The sequence below is a fragment of the Magnolia sinica genome, chromosome 3 (genome assembly GCF_029962835.1).
Source record: "Magnolia sinica isolate HGM2019 chromosome 3, MsV1, whole genome shotgun sequence".
In the NCBI taxonomy this organism is placed as follows: Eukaryota; Viridiplantae; Streptophyta; class Magnoliopsida; order Magnoliales; family Magnoliaceae; genus Magnolia; species Magnolia sinica.
Genome location: NC_080575.1, coordinates 86880620 through 86900010, shown reverse-complemented (window position 1 = coordinate 86900010; position 19391 = coordinate 86880620). Strand labels below are relative to the sequence as shown.

The following is a 19391-nucleotide window of genomic DNA, read 5'->3' as shown; positions in this document are numbered from 1 at the left end:
AAGACAAGGTCAGGTAAAAAAAAAAAGACACCAAAATCAATTGTTCTGGCACAAGTGAACATTATAACTGCAACTGATGTTTTGAGTAAACTATATAGAAGCCAGCGCAAACCTTTGGTTTCTCAAACACAAGGTCGGTTGTATTGAACGGAACCATGTAAAACGGAAGGTCAGTGCGTAAAATTGCCTGCAAAAAAAGCAAAAATGCATCCCGCTTAAAAACCTCTCATATAATAGTTTATAGCATTATTTCTTGGCATGCATGTGGGTTGCGAAATAAAACAAAAAAGAGCAGAAAGGAAATCTGCCTTCAAAATTAAGAGGACTATCTTCAAGAGATTCTTCAGCACCGGAAGGAGACAAAGGTCGAGCAGAAGTAATACACACACAGGGAGAGAGAGAGACTGAAGTCCAACTGGTTGGACAGGACAATCACTTCGTGGATGGGTGATTAATTAATGTGTAATTAATGTTAAGCAAGGTAGGGAGAGAAGGAAAAGGGGTTGCGCACTTGGGTGGGCCCCACCGTAGTGTTTATGTGAAATCCACCCCGACTATCAGGTGAGTCACCCCATGTTAGGCCCGGGGCCAACCCCATCCATGATTCATGTGGAACCCACAATTAGAGCAGTATATAGGGCAAAGATCACCCTCCATACTGTTTCCCTTGGTGTAGAGCACCTGAATCAAATATGGATCTGATTTTTAGGCCCCAAGCCTGATTTTCGGTGTGTCATCTAATGGTTGGAGTAGATTGCATATAATCATTTGGTAGGCCCTATAAAAAGCAAGAGCGGATGTCTCTATCACAACTGTTTCACTTGGTGTGGCCCACTTGAATCACAGGTCAGCATAATTTTTTTGATATGGCCCTAACATGAGATTACACATCTAATGGTCCAAGTGGATCTTGCATAGACATCATGGTGGGCCCCAAAAAAAATCAAGATGGGTCTCCATCTTCCACCCTTTCCTACAAACAGTGATATTCCCCAAAAAGTAGAGGTGTTCAAGTCCTATGTGTAGCACCACTAGCTATAGTCCACCTATATGATAACTTTCAAAGTATTAAGTGCATGTCACATCTAACCCTTCCAATAGGTTGGCCCCACCATGAGGATTGCCTAGTGTAACATTCAGTCCTATCTAGATATTAATTAGGCCACACCATGTAAATCAACTTCCAAACGTTGGTAAACAAAGAAACAAAAGTGTGATCCACTCAATGAGTTGCTGTTGAGGAATTTTCCAAAGGTGATGCTTGTGATAAGCCCAACCTATTAGACGAGTTGGATGTCTTATTCACATGGAAGGTTGCAAGTTATCTGCATGTTAGACCTTCTCGATGAAAAAAAAAAAGGTTTACGTGTACTTGGGTGCTTATTTTGATTGGCCCCACCATGATGTGTATGTAAAATCCACTCCGACCAACGGATGTGTAATCCCATATTAGGCTTAGAGCCAAAAAATTAAGCTGACCTGTTATTTAGGTGGGCCACACCAAGGGAAACAGTTGTGAGAGATGTCCACCCCTGATTTTTACAAGGCCCACCATGATGATTACATGCATCCACTGAAACCATTACATGACATGCTGAAACTTAATCCAAGGGCCTAAAATCAGGCCCATCAGTGATTCAAGTGGGCCACACTAAGGGAAACAGTTTGGATGGTGAGCGTTGCCCATAATACTGTTTCAAATCATGTGTTCCACCTGAATCATAGATGGGGCTATTTTTGGTCTTGGCTCTAACATGGGGTGACTCACCTAATGATCAGGGTGGATTTCACATAAACACTATACTATGTTGGGGCCCACCCGAGTGGGAAACCTTGATAGGATGGTCTAGACTAAATATGATACAAAAATTTTATCAATGGATTGAAGAGCAATTCAACGCATAAAATATACTAACGCATAAAATATACTAACCTATCACAAATCCAAAAAAATCAAATAAACAATAAAATTTAGATTTCTAGCTAAATCACTATCTCACAATAAATTAAACCGTATAAAACATGAACTTCAAAGGATCAATGGAAGGTAGAATTTCCACTTTAGCATAGGCTTAGGCCTAATTTAAAGGGGCTGATTTGGTCTCTCTAGGGTTAAGGATATGAGAATCTAGGGTTAGAGTTTGAGTATTTAAGGTTAGGGATTTGAAAGGAATTAGGGCATTGGAAGCATTTGAGAATTTAGAATTTTATAGGAAATAGGGGATTAGGGTTTCATAGGAAATTAGGGATTAGGGCTTGGGAAAATTAAAAACCAGAGTTTATAGGTGAATAAGAAGAAGGATTAAAGAAATCGAAGTAAACGGAGAGAATGGGCTAACCGTACGGTTGTATGACCATATCCGTAATTGTAGGGACTGGTGGTGATGGGTTGGGTTTGGTGGAGTGAGGATTAAGAAAGGATGGGTTTCAGATAGAGTTTAGGTTTATAAGGAAAGAGTAAAGGGATTTAGGGTTTTACAAAGAAAAAGTGGAAGAAAAGAAGAATTTGAGAAGAAGATGAGAAGGACGAGAGAAAATACATTTTCAAAGAGCAACAAAGAGTAGATTAGGCTTCACACCTTGCCTTTACACCAATAATCTCCCTTCATAAGAGATTTTCTATATCAAAAGAAGAGAGATTTTTTTATTTTTTATTTCAAAACATTCAATAATGGACTTGGGCTGGATGTCCAAGCCTTTTATAGTCTCAAAAGAAACTTTTTACAAAATGCGCTCTCAGATGAAAATCCTCACATTAAGGCGCTCAATGACTTTTTACAAAAAGGCACTCTCAGATGAAAATCCTCACATTAAGAGGCTCAATGAAAGAAAACTTGTCCCGAACTCCCTAATCTCAACTAAATAAAAAAAAAAAAAATCCAATATGAATAATCAACTAAATAAAAGAAATAAATCTAAACATCCTAAAGCCTACGATCAATGTGATCAAATATCACAATGATCTAACAATCCGATCTACGTGACCTCGCAATCGAACAGTCCAAACTCCTCAATAAGCAACCCGCATGCATATTTCTGGTGTAGGGTCTTTGAAGATACACAATCATACATGTGGGGTCTTTAATGTGGCTCACTTGGGCCCATGTAGTGGTCACCAAGTCAAAGTGAAACTAGAGCTGATCTCCTCATCTGGTATACTCTGTAAGATGCTTGGATGTCCTCATCAACTCTCTCCAGCTAAGAAGATTTCTCATTTGGCAAAATAAAGTAGCGATAACGCTAAGATGTCCGAATCGAGTTACTGAAGCTCCTTCTCTGTGACCCACACACAATCTAACACGGGCTTGCTCTTTCACTTGACAAGATATTTCTAAAATCCTCCATGTCTGGTGAAAACCACTTGCTCGTCCAAAATATCCTCTATCTCTTCTCTTCTCGTAGGTATAGATGGTAAAGGTAGCAAAGGCTGAGAAGAGAGATCTGGTAATAGCCAAGGGTCATGGGACAGGTTGTGTGTCATCATCTGGGTCCATGTGAGTATTAGGGGAAGGGACCTGGAAAGGCACGAGATCTTTCACATTGAATGTAGAACTAATGCCCATACTAGCTGTAAGATACACAATATACGCATTGGGACCTAATCGGTTCAATATCTTATATGGTCCAGCACTGCGGGCTTGTAATTTCTTTACAGCTCCTTGTGAAAACCGTTCTGGCCTCATCTTTATCATCACTTCATTGCCTACTTGAAATTCTTTAAACCTGCGGTAAGAGTCAACAAATATCTTATACCTTTCGTTGCTCACATTAATTCGTTTTCTACTTTCATTATACAAATCATGGATATGTCATGCAAATGCATCTACAGACTCGGATGGTCTATGGGATACAGACATGGGAATGGGATATATATGCTTCCTAGGCTTGTAACCATGCACTACTTCAAAAGGACTCATGCCTATTGTCTTATTTATTGAACTGTTGTAAGTAAACTCTGCAACTGGTAAAACTAAGTCCCAAGCCATAATATGGTCACCCACAAGACATCGCAACGGATTTCCTAGGCTTCGATTAACCACCTCCATTTGATCGTTAGTCTAAGGGTGGTATGCCGATGAAAACTGAAGTCTCACCAAGGTATCCCGTATCGGTATCGGTTGGCGTAACGGTGCCCTCCGATACCGATACGGATATGGGAGTGTAACGGCGATACGGGGGCGTAACGACCTGTAACGGTGCAAATTTATTTATTTTTTTACCAAAAAAATATGAAAAAATATGGATTAAATCCGAAATATTCTAAGCATTCCAAATATGCATTCATTTATAAATTGGAACATGTTTATGGTGGTGTAACGGTCCACTCTTTAGTGAGAAGTTGTATCGGACTGTCTGATGAATTTATGAACCAGATAACTTGAATTTGACTACAAAATTCATATATTTAATTTTATAAATATCTAATTTATATACTTACAATTTGATATCATTTCTACCAATAGTTCTTTAAAAAAATGAAATTAAATTCAGGTAGATGGTGTTGCCAATTTGGGGCTGACTTGGAGGACCAATCCATGCCCCAAATCAGCCTCAAATTCATGCAATTTATTGGCATTATCCCACTTATGAATTGGTGGACATTTATTGGAATCATGAAAAAAATCAAAAGGCCCTATTTTTAAAAATAAGCGTCCATAGATTAACAATTAAAACTATTCAAACAATTTGATTTTGGCATTTTGAGTTAGAAATTACAGTCCATAATTTAATTGGTAAATTTTAAGTTAATACATGTCTCGTGTACAATTTTTTAAGGGCTTGAATTAGGCAGGACCCGAATTGTGAAGTGTAGCATAGGAGTGTCAAGGTTTTTTGGGCCCCACCCATGATGAATGTGTTATATCCACACCGTCCATCCATTTTGCCAAATAATTTTAGGGCATGAGCCCAAAAATGAGGTAGATTCAAAGCTCAGGTGGACTGCACCATAAGAAACAACAATAATTAAACGTCCACCATTAAAAATTTATTAGGGGCTACAAAAGTTTTAAATCAAGCTGACATGTGTGTTTTCCCTTCATCCACGTCAATGTGACCCAATTAATGGGTTAGATGAAAAGTAAACATCACATTGGACCCTAAGAAAATTTTAATGGTGAGCATTCTATAACCACTGTTTCCTATGGTGTGGTCCACCTGAGATTTGGATCTTACTAATTTTTTGGATCATGACATAAAATGATGTGGCAAAATGGATGGACGGCATGGATAAAATATAAACATCATGGTGGGGCCACACGGCACGTGTATAAAAGCGTCCTACACAGATTTCTTTGGAAGTGGATTGGGTGGTGTACTCACTGACATACCTGTATTGACGTTAGTAAGTCTTGTAGGCCTGATCATGAGGTATGTGTTATATCTAAACTGTCCATTCATTTGACGAGCTCGTCTTAAGGCTTGAAACGAAAAATAATACAGATCTAATTATCAAGTGGACCACACTGCAAAAAGCAGTGGGGGATTGAACGTCTACCATTGAAACCCTTTTTGGGATCATAGAAGTTTTGGATCAATATGAAATTTGTTTTTCCTCTTCATTCAGGTCTTTTTGACCTTATGAACAGCTTGGATGCAAAATAAACGTTATGGTGGGCCTACAAATTGTTTAACAGTGAAAATCGTTATCTCCGCTGCTATTTTTGGTGTGGTCCAGACGATCTTTGGATATGATTCATTTTTTGGGTAATGCTCTAAAATAATATCTAAAAATAGATGAACGGTGTAGATAACAAATACATCACTGTGGAGCCCATGTAACTTTGATCTCCTTTGAACCGTTCGTACAACTCAAAGCTCGAGGAGTGTTAGCGCTCGTTTTAGCATGACACGTACCTACAGCAGCTATATAGCTGGTGTGTGGTACACCAGTCAATCGGCTTCCGATTTCAAACGAAAAAGACGGGAGAGAGGGAAACTGAAAAGAAAAAGAGGGAGAGAGAGAGAGAGAGAGAGAGAGAGAGAGAGAGAGAGAGGAGGCCCGCAGCAAGGCGAGATGAAGAAGAAGAGGAAGAAGGAGAAGAAGAAGAAGAAAAGGAAGAAAAAAAAAAGGTATGCTTTTTTTTTTCCCCTATTTTTTTTCCTATTTTCTTTAGGCCCGTAACAGCCGTTATGGGGTCGTAACAGTCGTTATGGCCCGTCACGGCCCTGTAACGGCCGTTACGGTCACAGAATCAAGGGAGGGGGGGGGGGTCGACCCCGTATCGGGTAACGGTGTCGGCCGTATCGTAACGGATACAGGACACCTTGCGTCTTGCACCCATCATGTGCTAAAGTGTCTTCCAAAAATAACTCGTAAATCTCACATCTCTATCAAACACAATGGTTTTGGGCAATCCATGCAAGCGAACCACCTCCCCAAAGAATAACTTCGCAATATTGGATGCGTCAGGCATTTTAGAACATGATAGAAAATGGGTCATTTTAGAAAAATGGTCCACCACCACAAAAGACGGAATCGTGCTTTTTTATTGTCTTGGGAAACCCAAGCACGAAATCCAAACTAATGTCCTGGCAAAGGCATATATAAACCCGTGTTCTAGCTTTTCTGTTTTGCTAGTTGACAAGTCCTACATTGCCCAATAATTTTGGCAATGTCTCTCTTGAGACTGGGCCAATAAAATCTATCCTCAACAAGGATAATAGTCTTGTCTTAACCAAAATGACCGACTATTCCTCCGACATATAGTTCCCAAACAATAAAATCCCATAATGAGGTGCGGGGAATGCAAAGTCTGTCACCCTTAAATAGAAACTCATCGATTAGGACAAACCCACCATCGCTCTTCGACTAATCATCCAAAAGTGACGTGTAAACCTCAAAATCTGGGCACGAAGAATATTCTCCCTTCAATTGTTCAAACCCAATGACTTCTATGCTCATAAATTGGAGTAACGCCACTTGATAACTACGGGCATCAACATGTTTCTCTATGTTTCAAAACAAAAGTATACTCATGGAGAAACTCGACCCCACTTAGCATGTCTTGGGTTTAATTTTTTTTGGGAGTTGAGGTATAGTAAAGCCTCATGGTCAGAAAACAAGACAAACTCATGCGGTAGTAAATAATGTCACCAATGTCGTAAGGATTGAACTACCATATAGAACTTCTTGTCATAGGTAGAGTACCGTTGCTTCGTCCCATTTAACTTTTCACTAAAATAAGCGACGGGGTGCCCTTCCTAGCCTAGTATTCCACCTATACCTACACCAGACAGGTCACAAGCAATCTTGAAGACTTTAGAAAAGTCAGGAAGGTAGATGACAGGAACCTTAATCATCTTGCCCTTAATCTCTTTGAACGCTTTAAAGGCTGCATTAGTCTAGCTAAACTCTCCTTTCTTAATGCAATCAGTGATGGGAACCAAAATGGAACTAAAGCCTCGAATGAACCGCTTATAAAAGGTAGCTAAACTGTAGAAGCTATGCACCTCATGAATGTTCTGCAGTTCTAGCCAACTTACTATGACCTTAACTTTCTCAGGGTCTGCAGACATGCTCTCCGATGAAACAATGAACCCTAAGAAGATAACTTTGTCAGACATGAAAGAACACCTTTTTAGATTGGCATACAATTTCTCTGTCCTATGGATCCCTCAAACTTGCTTCAAATGGTGGAGGTGTTGTTCCTTAGAGGTACTATAAATGAAGATGTCATCAAAGTATACCACCAGGAACTAACCCATAAAGGGCCTCAACACCTGGGTCATCACTCTCATTAATGCACTCGGAGAGTTGGTCACCCAAAAGGTACGACTAACCACTCATATAGCCCATCCTTCATCTTGAAGGTCGTCTTTCATTCACATCCTGAGCAAATATGTATATGATGATACCCGCTTTTGAGGTCAATCTTGGAAAAAGACTATGGCACGACTATCATATCCAACATGTCGTCAAGGCACGGTATAAGAAACCGATACTTAACAGTGATTTTGTTGATAACTTGAATGTCCATACACATGCGTCAATTGTCATCTTTTTTAGGCATGAGTGAGGAGGGCTGACATGGCACATGGACTCATACTCTCCTGAATGAACCATTTTCTTAGAAGCTCATCAACTTGCCTCTTCAACTCTGCCTGCTCTGTGGGGTTCATTTGGTAATGAGGAAGCTTTGGTAGAGTTGACCCGGGGACAAGATCAATAGCATGTTGAATGTCCCGCATGGGTGGAAGCTCATCCAGTAGGTCCTCAAGGAAAGCATCTCTAAACTCTTCCAATATCGGATTCACCTAAGGTGGCAACTCTATGCTAACCTCGGGTGTGACCTCTCTTGCTGCTAGGGCATACACCAATGAATCAGCCTTAGTTTCCCTCTCAAACTCTTTGGCGTTTATTATATGGAGAGATTTAGGCTGAGATTTCCTCTTTAGGATCACCCTTCTTGACGAGGTGGCTAGGTACGCAACCCACCACGGCCAACACCTCAGCCATGACCTCTTCCATGTCCTCCAACTTCACTTCCAGCTTGAGATTAGCCATCTTCCCCATTGTCGAGGTTTGCCTAGAGGGAGGTTTCCAACTGGTTGATGCGAGTATTGGTTTCATTCCTGTAAGTTGCAAGTTGGTTACTGGCAATGTTTTAAATATCGCTATCGTGTAATGTATCGCACCCTTGGGATACAGATACATATCGGTTATCGCATGGGATATATCGGTTATATCGCGTAATGTATCATTGTTGTCGATAAATGTGGGAATATTGGTAAATTGATCGAATTTTTCAATGAAACTTCAGGGATTGTTGAAAAAGACATCAATACAAACTTAGAAATCAAAACATTATAAAAGAAACGTGCACATAATAGGGGTTTCTTTTGTATAAGGTCCTAATATATGCGATGTCTAATTGAACTGATGCAAGCATATTCAAAGTCTATTCATATAATTTATAAACGTAAGAAGACATGTATGCAAACACAAGCAATACACTCAACAGTAAAAGAAGAATCACTAGATCAGGTTACATACATATTTGATTATGTGTTTGGATATTAAGATTGCAACTGATTTGCAAGAAATTGAGAAATTTTGATTTTTTCCAATTTCCCGCAACTTGGCCCATCCTCACCAAATCTCGAAATCGAAGCTCCAAATCCATGATTTTTCATGGAAAACATGAAGAATCATATATTCGTAACAATTTGACACTGATTTAATGTGATTTACAGCAAAACAGTGGATCAAAAATAAAAAATGCTCACCAGATCGAATAGGTGGGATATATTGGCACTGCCTGTGCGTTTCGTATCACACAGGTGGGATACAAGACATGTCGTGGGATATATCGATCGATATCGTCGATACTTAAAACACTGGTTACTGGTAGTTCTATTGTGGCCTCGATGGCCGCGAAACGAGTATTAATGACATTGATAGCCTCAATAAGCTATTCCGAATTCATTGTGGGATGAAGACCAAAACCATGCCCAGTACGAGTGGGCATAAACTGGGGATCTAATGGGGAACCTAAGAACTAACGACTCTAGATGCAATGTTATAGGAATATAAAGACTGCTAACCCTAGACACATCAATACGAAAACCTAACCTAGATGCAATGTGAAAGTCTTATGCTAAACCTATGCTCTGATACTAAAATTTGATGCAGGACAAATGGTCTAGACTAAATATGATGTAAAGAAATTATAAGCGTATTGAAGAGCAATTCAAAACATAAAATATACTAACATACCACAAATATGAGAAATTAAATAAACAATAAAATTCAGATTTCAAGCTAAATTACAATCCCACAATAAACTAAACCATTTAATCATTAATTTCAAAGGTAGAACTTCCACTTTAGCATATGCTTAGGCTTAATTCAAAGGGGCTGATTTGGTCTCTCTAGGGTTAAGAATATGAGAATCTACATTTAGGGTTTGAGTATGTAAGGTTGGGGATTTGAAAGGAATTTGGGCTTTGAAACGATTTTGGAATTTGGGATTTTATAGGAAATAGGGGATTAGGGCTTGGGGAAATTAAAAACTAGGTTTTATAGGTGAATAGGAAGATGGATTGAAGAAATGGAGGAAAACGGAGAGATGGGCTGACCGTACAGTTGTAAGGCCCTGTCCGCATGTGTAGGGGCTGATGGTGATGGGCTGGGTTTGGTGGAGTGAGGATTAAGAAAAGATTGGTTTGGGATAGTAGGTTTAAGTTTAGAAGGAAAGAGTAGAGGGATTTAGGGTTTTAAGAAGAAAAGTGGAAGAAAAAAAGGATTTGAGAAGAAGATGAGAAGGACGAGAGAAAATACATTGTCAAAGAGAAACAAAGAGGATGGATTAGGCTTCACACCTTGTCTTCACACCATCAATATCCATTCACAAGAGATTTTCTTTCTCAAAACAAGAGAGAGCTTCTTCTTTTTCTTTTTATTTTATTTTTTTCATTTCAAAACATTCAAGAATGGGCTAGGGCTGGATGTCCAAGCCTTTTATAGTCTCAAAAGGGACTTTTTACAAAAATACACTCTCAAATGAAAATCCTCACATTAAGGCGCTCAATGACTTTTTTACAAAAAGGCGCTCTCAGATGAAAAACCTCACATTAAGACACTCAATGAAAGAAAACTTGTTCCTAACTCCCTAATCTCAACAAAATATCAAAATAAATCCAACATGAATAATCAACTAAATAAATGAAATAAATCTAAATATCCTAAAGTCTACGATCAATGTAATCTAAGATCACAATGATCCAACTATCCGATCTACGTGTCCTCACAATCCAATGATCCAGACTCCTCAATAAGCAACCTACATGCATCTTCCTAGTGTAGGGTTTTCAAAGATGCAGGATCATACATGTGGGGTCTTCAATGTGGCCCACCTGGGCCCATATAGTGGCCACCAAGACAAAGTGAAGCTGAGCTGATTTCCTCCTCCTCTGGTATACTTTGTAAGGTGCTCCGATGTCCTCATCAAACCCCTTCTCCTTCTCTTCCTCACATTTACTAGCATTAATTAACATTAACTAATGATTAATTAATTTCTACTCCCTAAGCCGGTTGGACCTGAGGTATAGTCCAACTAGTTGGACTTGAAAGTGCCTATATGTATATAAGAGAGAGAGAGAGAGAGAGAATCAACTAGCAAAAATCCAACATATCCTCATCAGCATGAGTATAGCCTTGTCCCAACCACTCGGGGTCAACTTTCTGAATCGTGTTTAAACAGGAATTCTCCTGATTGCTTGGCAAAGCCTGACAACAGGCTGCCACCTGACCATGGTGTGCCATAATGGCCATAATGGAGCCGTAAAGGCAACAACCATTACATGGTATGGGGTCGTAAAGGTCGTAACAACCATTACAGAAAAAAATGACCAGTAACGGTCATTACAACTCCTGTAACAGCCTGTTATGTGCCATTACGCTACCGGCCCCGTAACAGTCCATTATGGGGCCAAAACAAGTTTTTTTGCATTTTTTTTTCAATAAAAAAGATACTGTAACGGTCGTTACAGCCTATATCGTAAAGGTAACGGTGGTAGCCGTTACAACCACCATTACCGTTACAGAATACCTTGCACCTGACATCAACTTTCCCCTGCTGGGGCTGGGATCCAGCTGGTGCAATCGTCATCTGGTAGACTTGAAACAAGTCCAACACGTGGTTTTCAAAAAAATAAAAATCTCTCCCACGCAAACCTAAACATAGAGTTCTATTCACTTGCCAGCGACAACAGCTACAAATGAACTTATGTGCGGTCATAAAAGTTTGTTTAACTCGAGTTACTTCAGCAAGCCAACCCATGTGTTCAAAAGCATAAGAAAATAGGGCAAAGATTTAATCAATTTTAGAGAGGTACTTGAAATACGTAATAAAGCTTATCTAGTAATGAGGACAAGCAACAGTACAGGGCCAAAGAAATTACCAAGTTCTTGCTTAAGATGGCCTGATCAGCATTTGACATCAAAGCCTGTAAATAAAAGAGTTTTCAGGAGCATCTCAGTACATAATTCCAACCGAAAATTGTGATCATAATCCAGCAAACCATATGGGGAATCCAATAATCTGTCTTTTTTATTTTTATTATGGATGAGATTAACAGAGGTAAATACATTCAGAACCAGTATAAGAGATAAGCACTACCTCTTTCATCTGATCTCCTTCCACTTGATCGACACAATTCAACAAGTTCTCCAAAGTACCTAGCAGTACACAAACCATTAGCAGAAGTAACATACAACTTTTATCTGATGAAATGCATGAAAACCCACTCCCCCACCCCCCCCCAAAAAAAAAAAAAAAAATCTAAAAAGTGATAAAGGAGAGAAGCAATTCCTAGTCCCCAGGAAGTACAGATGCTGGTAGAAATGAGGTGAATAAACTAAAATGATCCAAATACTAGCCAGGGGATCCCAAACACATTCTTATACTGAACAAAATATGCTTTACCCTTGCCAATCAGTCAGCATCTAATAATATCGTGCACAGATCACAGAAAATAATAAAAGAGGGCCCAAAATAGGAAGCAGAAGCAGCAGCAATACTAACACCAGCAACACCACCATCACCACCATCACCAACAACAACAACGATGAAAATAACAATAATATACTTTTCTAATATTATAAAAGATATACTTTCTATATATATATATATATATATATAGGGAAAAGGTACTATGCGCTCGAGCTCACGAGTTCATCCCATGAGGTCGAGCTGTGTGGGCCCCACCGTGATGCATTTCGAACATCTACCCCATCAGTCAGATGCACCATTCCATCGTGGGCCTAGGTCTCAAAAATCAAGTCAATCCGTACTTGTGTGGGCCACACCACATACAGAAGTGGAGAGGGGCCATGCACCATTAAAACATTCATAATCATTTTTTGGGCACACCGAGATGTGGTTTGCAAATCCAGCCCATCCATTATGTGTGTCCCACTTGGATGAGGGTTCAGACCAAGTTTCAGACGCATGCAAATTTCAGGTGGGCCCCACCAAGTGCTTTTATATGTTTTAACGGTGTCTTCACATGATTTTAGATGGTATGGCCCACCTGAGTTCTGTATATGGCTGATTTTTGGGATATCCCATAATTTAAAGGGGACCCATCAAATGCACGGTGTTGATGGTCGACACGCATCACGGTGGGGCCCACACAACTCGAACTCACGGGAGCTTATCGTGAGGTTGAGTGCATAGTACCTTTTCCCATATATATATGGGAAAAGGTACTCTATATATATATATATATATATATATATATATATATATATATATAGTCCTAATTATCCTTGGAAGTCACCATCTCATTCTCCTCATTTTCGATATTCCCCTCATCAAATGTTCAGCAGTACAGCTGCCATTCTCCCCAAGAAAAGGAAATCTGAGAAACTCGAGAACAGAGTCCCGTATCTGACACCACTCAGCAGAAAGCAATCAGCGAAGAAACTTGTATCCAGCATATTGTCAATACATATCTAATAACAAATGATTGGCTTGTACACTTAATAAATAGTAGAGGGAGGGAGGGAGGGCAAAGAAGAATCTGCTTAGCTCAATCTTCTACGAAGGGTAACATTCTTTCTAAAGAATCTCACAAATTCCAGGTGCTTTAGGTAATGAAATAGCTTATTTTCAGAATTTTTCATATTGCATCTAAACTGAAGTCCACGCGCACAATTGGAAATGACCTCGATTGAATAGTGGTCTTGCAGACTTGAGGTTGTTGGTCCAATCCAGATCTAATGAATAAAGAATTTTCTTTTAAAGCATCCAACCTACAAACTCCATTACTAACATGACTGATATTAATTGATCTTCATTTTAATTTCTCAAGTCTCAAGAACAGCAACAACATACCATAAATAGAGGAGCTTAACACGTATCAGAAGTCTAACCATTTTCATTGGTTTTCCATGTTCGCCAGCCAGGCATAACTGCCAGATGAGACTTAAAAAATCATGCTGATCCAACCTACTACTGGTTTTTATCTTTATTCTTACTACATGCAGCCATGTAGATATGATGTACGATGAATGAAACCAACCTAAGATGCAAGATGTGAAATGAAATACATATCAATTTCAGCATTCAACATGTAAAATCAAACACATCCACATAATAAATTCAGAAATTCATATTTGCAACGCAAAGGGCATAGGCTATCTCATACGCAGTGCATAAAAATATAAAATATTACGAAAGTAGCCCACTTGGAATGAGGGACTTCAAATCTAGAGTGGGCAGTGCAATAACTACGTGAGAAAACAATGACACCAATAAAATCAGGTCTGGGGAATGAGTTTATTTAAAAAAATCATATTTTCGTTAGGGTTTTGGGGTTTAGGGATTGAGATATGGGGGTTTTTGATGGGGACATCATGCACGCGCTCCCTCTATGCACGTATTCGAGGAGGTGGGCCCCACTTTCGATTTGGATCGACGACGACATCTTTGGAGGGCCTCATAATTAGGGGGCTGCGTTATGAAGCATTGGAGTGGACCCGATCATCACATAAATTTTACCATCGGATCTCATGATCGTGGTCCACTACTTTAGATGATCTAGAATTTTGAGTTTTGACTATTTTTGTTGTTAGAAACTTCATAAACGGATTTGATTGCTTAGATTAGTATTTATTTGCTTGAACTTTGGTATTAGTGTGTGCACATGGCGCAATGGTAATTTTGTCTTTTTTGGGTTTAGGGTTTTCTTATAAATATAGCAATCCCATGTAGGTATTGCAATGATGTTTTATGAATAAAAATTCATGCGTTTCTTCCTCTCTCTCTTTGGGTTGTAGAATCGAATTGGGTGTGAAGCCCTCCCTTCTTCGAAGGGCTAACTACCGTGGTGCGAAGCCACATCTACTCCAAATCATCTCCACCTTCTTACGCACAACATCCATCACCCTCTACACCCCTTCCACCTTCAGATTCACCCACTTTTGTATCCAAGTTTTATCCTACAGAAGTGCACAAACAGATTTTCAAATTCTGGCCCATCTGAGGGGCTGAAACTTCGGCGGAGTACTACGCACACGCCTTGCGATGGATCGACGTGAAACTTGGTATGGAGGCAACCCATTCCTAGCCGATCCCAGCCTAGAAGTCGGTTTCCGACTATGTGGGCCCCACACACGTGCAGACAACCTGTCGCGCAGATGATTCTTACACTCCTTTAGGCTTGTTTGGCTTATAATTTTATTTGATCCAACCCTAAAGTTGTGTAGGCTTGGACCCCCATAGATTCCCCTTTTTGAATGTTTGATAGTATGTAAGATGTGAAATTTTGTAACTGTTTAATATTGGTATAATCACAAGCTTGATTTCTTGCACTCCATATTTAATTTCATATCCTACATCAAATTTGGTATCAAAGCCTGCCTTGTCATAGGGGAATACATTGCATGATTAGGGGTTAGTTCATATTTTTTTACTATGCACCACACCCATTCATTTAGGGCTGTTTAGAGATCCATGGTTCATGATATAGGCTACTGAAATTTCTATTATCAGAAAGTTAGCAATTCACATTGCTGAATTTTCTGTTGTCCATTTATTTTGACAACTATATTGTTGGATTTTTGTGGAGTTGTGTAATTTCGTTCATATAGCGTCCTATAGGTTCATCTCATTAGGGTGCATATAATGGAGTCTAGGCGCATATAGTTGCATCTTAGGACCCCTTGAGTTGTATAGTGCATGCCCACACATACTGGACGCGGCTTTGGTCTGCACCCCATCATGAACACCGAGCAACTTACTGAGTCTCTCAGGAGAATAACCCAAAAGTTGGACGCCATGGATATAAGCATCAAAGCATCTTCGCAACAGGTTAATAATTGTTTAGACCAATTGGATGCATACGTCCATCAAGTTGAAACCTCCACCCAAGCAAACACCGCTATTGGTGAAGATACCCAATCTCAGGTAGGTGGTCAGGAGAATAGACAAGGGAATGGGAGTGGCCATGGAAATGGTCGTGGGCGCGCACCCGTGCACCCACCCCACGAGGGGCATCGTGATCATTATGACCAAGATGCGCAACTCCTCAAGGGAGTTTAGGGTAGAGGCCTCTACGTTTAATGGCCACTTGGATCCTAAAGCTTTTTTAGATTGGTTGGCGGATATGGACTACTATTTTGAGTGGTACGACATGTCGGATGCTCCCCGAGTCCGATTTACTAAGATGAAGCTTGTGGGCCAAGCAAAGAGGTTTTGGTCTACTGTGGAACGAAAGAAAGAAAGGTTGAGGAAACCCTCAATAGTCCATTAGGGAGAAATGAAAGAAATTCTAAAGGAGTACCTCCCTTTCTCTTATCACTTGAAGGCTGGTTGAAGATTGGCAGTTTCTTCGACAGGGTTCTATTAGTGTAGCTGAATACATTGAGAAGTTTGAAGAGTACTTGACCCGGTATGAGGTTGAAGAGGATCCCGTGCTCACTCTTGCTCGATTTAAGATGGGCCTCCGTTCTGACATTTGGAGAGAGTTGCTCGCAAAAGGCAGAGACACCCTTGAACAGATGTATCGAGTGGTTTTAGAGGTCGAGCAATACCTCAAGGTACCTGTGGGAAGGCGGTTTGAGTTTCGTGATTCTGGCGCTAAGGTACCTGGGGTTAAGCTTGACACTGGATATCAATATAAGCCTTCCAATAGTTCTCAATCTAGGCCTAAGGATGATAAGGGTAAAGGAGTTGTTCGGTCTAGCTCGCGTAAAGGCGATGCGACTAGGTGTTTTAGATGGTAGGGATTTGGTCACTTTACCCACCAGTGTGGCACAAAAGAGGGCACCAATGTGTTTTTTATTGATGGGCAAGCGACAGTGAGGAGGAAGAATCCGAGCCAGCGGAGATCCCTAGTGATGAGGAAGAGGGAACGCAAGAGACTACGTCACTTACAGTCGTTCATTGCACCTTTGCACAAGCAAAGAATACCGACAATTGGCGCCGCAACACGATCTTCTATACCTACGCAAAATGTGATGATAAGAATTACAAGATGATCATGGATAGTGGTAGTTGTGCCAATGTGGCATCAACTGCCACTATGAGCTGTTTGGGCTTGAAGCTTGAAGACCATCCTCAACCCTATAAAGTGTCTTGGGTTGATGAGACTTCCATTCCAGTCTCGCACCGTTGTCTTGTTTCTACTTAGTTTGGATCATATAAAAACACTCTGGTGTAATCTTGTTCCCATGGATGTTGGCCACATCATTTTGGGTAGGCCCTGGCTCTATGACAGAGATGTCATCATATTTGGTCGTTCGAATGTGTGTACATTTTGGTTTGAGGGCAAGAAAGTCAAGCTAAATCTTCTCCCACCAAAGAACACAACTGGAAAGGAGTTCACCATAAAGAGTGGTGCGAGCGGCTCGAAGGAAGTGAATGAATCGAAGTCCAAGTCTAAACCCCTCCATATTCTAAATGCCAAAGACTTTGAGCGAGAGACTGAGTCAGATTCGATGGTGTACACCCTTGTGGCTAGGGAGAGTGCACCAGAGGCTAGTGTAGAGTTACCCACTAAGGCCATTCCGGTAGTGGATGAGTTTCGTGACGTCTTTCCTAATGATCTACCGGATGAGCTTCCCCCTATGAGGGATATACAGCACGCCATTGATTTAATCCCTGGGGCCTCTACCAAACCTCCCTCATTATAGAATGAACCCAAAGGAGCATACAGAGTTGAAGAGGCAGGTTGATGAGCTCCTAGAAAAGGGTTTCATTAGAGAGAGCATGAGCCTATGTGCCATGCCCGCCCTTCTTACACCTAAGAAGGATGGCACATAGCGGATGTGTGTTGATAGTAGGGCCATCAACAAAATCTCAATCAAGTATGGGTTTCCCATAACGCGTCTTGATGACATGTTGCATATGATGGCCAACGCTACTATCTTCTTAAAAATTGACCTCAAAAGTGGTCATCACCAAATCCATATACGCCATGACAACGAGTGGAAGACGGCCTTCAAGACAAACGGTGGGCTATACGAGTGGCTAGTCATGCCTTTTGGGTTGACTAATGCCCCGAGTACCTTCATGCATGTGATGACCCAGGTGTTGAGGCCCTTCATTGGGAAGCTCCTAGTCATTTACTTTGATGATATGCTGATTTATAGCATGACTAAGGAACAATATCTCAACCATTTGAGGCCAATTTGTGGGATCCTTAGAGCCGAAAAATTGTACGTCAACCTAAAGAAGTGTGCATTTTTGTCTAGCAGTGTTATCTTCTTAGGGATCCTTACTCTTGCTCGGGTGGTAGACTCTCGGGAGTTTCAACACCCAGTCAAGGGTTCGAGTATCCATAGGTGGTGAAAACCCACTACTGCGTGAGTGTGTGGGGTGTGCGCGTGGGTTAAAAAATTAAAATAAAATAAAAAGTGTTAACTTCTGAGGTTTTGTTGTGTCATCTGAGGGTGTGTTGGCGGATCCCAAAAAGGTCAAGGCCATTAGCAATTGGCTTAAACTGCGCAGTATTCACGAGGTGCGCAGCTTTCATGACTTGGCCACCTTCGATATACGGTTGAGGCTTCAATTCCATTATGGCTCTCGTCACGGATTGCATAAAAAAAGGAGAGTTTCAATGGACAAAGGCAGCCTCGAAAGCCTCTAAAGAGATAAAGGCCAAGACGAGTGAGGCTCCAATCACACAACTTCCGGATTTTTCAAAAGTTTTGGGGTCGCATGCGACACGTCAGGAGTTAGCATAGGAGTACTTAGTCAGGAAAGGCACCTTGTTGCCTTTTTCAGTGAGAAACTGAACGAGGCGAAGTAAAAATACTCCACCTATGACAAGAATTCTATGAGGTAGTGCAGTCGTTACGCCACTGGCATCATTATCTATTGCTGCAAGAATTCATCTTGTTCTCAGATCATGAGGCCTTGAGATATCTGAACTCTCAGAAGAAATTAAACCCTAAGTACGCCAAGTGGGTCCAGTTCCTTCAAGAGTATACTTTTGTGTTAAAGCACAAGGTCGATGTGGAGAATAAGCCTACCGACGCGTTAAGTTGTCGAGTCACGTTACTCGATTCCATGAGTGTCGAAGTCACGGGGCTCGAGCGTGTCAGAGAGGATTATTCTGAGTGCCCAGATTTTGGAGTTGTGTACGCATCGTTGTTAGAGAGTCCGTCAGGAGCTAACAGTGAGTATTTGATATTAGATGGATATTTGTTTAAGAGCGACCGTTTGTGCATACCTTGCACCTCCTGCGATTTTCTTGTCTGGGAGTTACATTCAGGAGGGGTCGCAGGTCATTTTGGTCGAGACAAGACCATTGCCCTGGTGGAGGATAGATTCTATTGGCCAAGCCTCAAGCGAGACGTGGCCAAAATTATGGGGCAGTGTCGTACTTGTCAACTGGAAAAGTAGAAAAAGCAGAATACGGGACTACACACACCTTTGCCA

At 40.7% G+C, this 19391-nt stretch overlaps 1 protein-coding gene across 6 annotated transcripts in view; it reads right to left on the bottom strand.

Moving 5' to 3' along the window:
* Window positions 1–19391, bottom strand: part of LOC131240135 (uncharacterized) — an 80993-nt gene that overhangs the window by 410 nt on the left and 61192 nt on the right. For all 6 annotated transcript variants that reach the window (XM_058238204.1, XM_058238205.1, XM_058238203.1 and 3 more), the window contains 3 exons: window positions 12123–12181; window positions 11905–11949; window positions 113–187 (listed from right to left, as the gene is read on the bottom strand). In XM_058238204.1, coding sequence (XP_058094187.1) covers window positions 113–187; window positions 11905–11949; window positions 12123–12181 — 179 coding nt within the window. The remainder of the gene's footprint in view (window positions 1–112; window positions 188–11904; window positions 11950–12122; window positions 12182–19391) is intronic.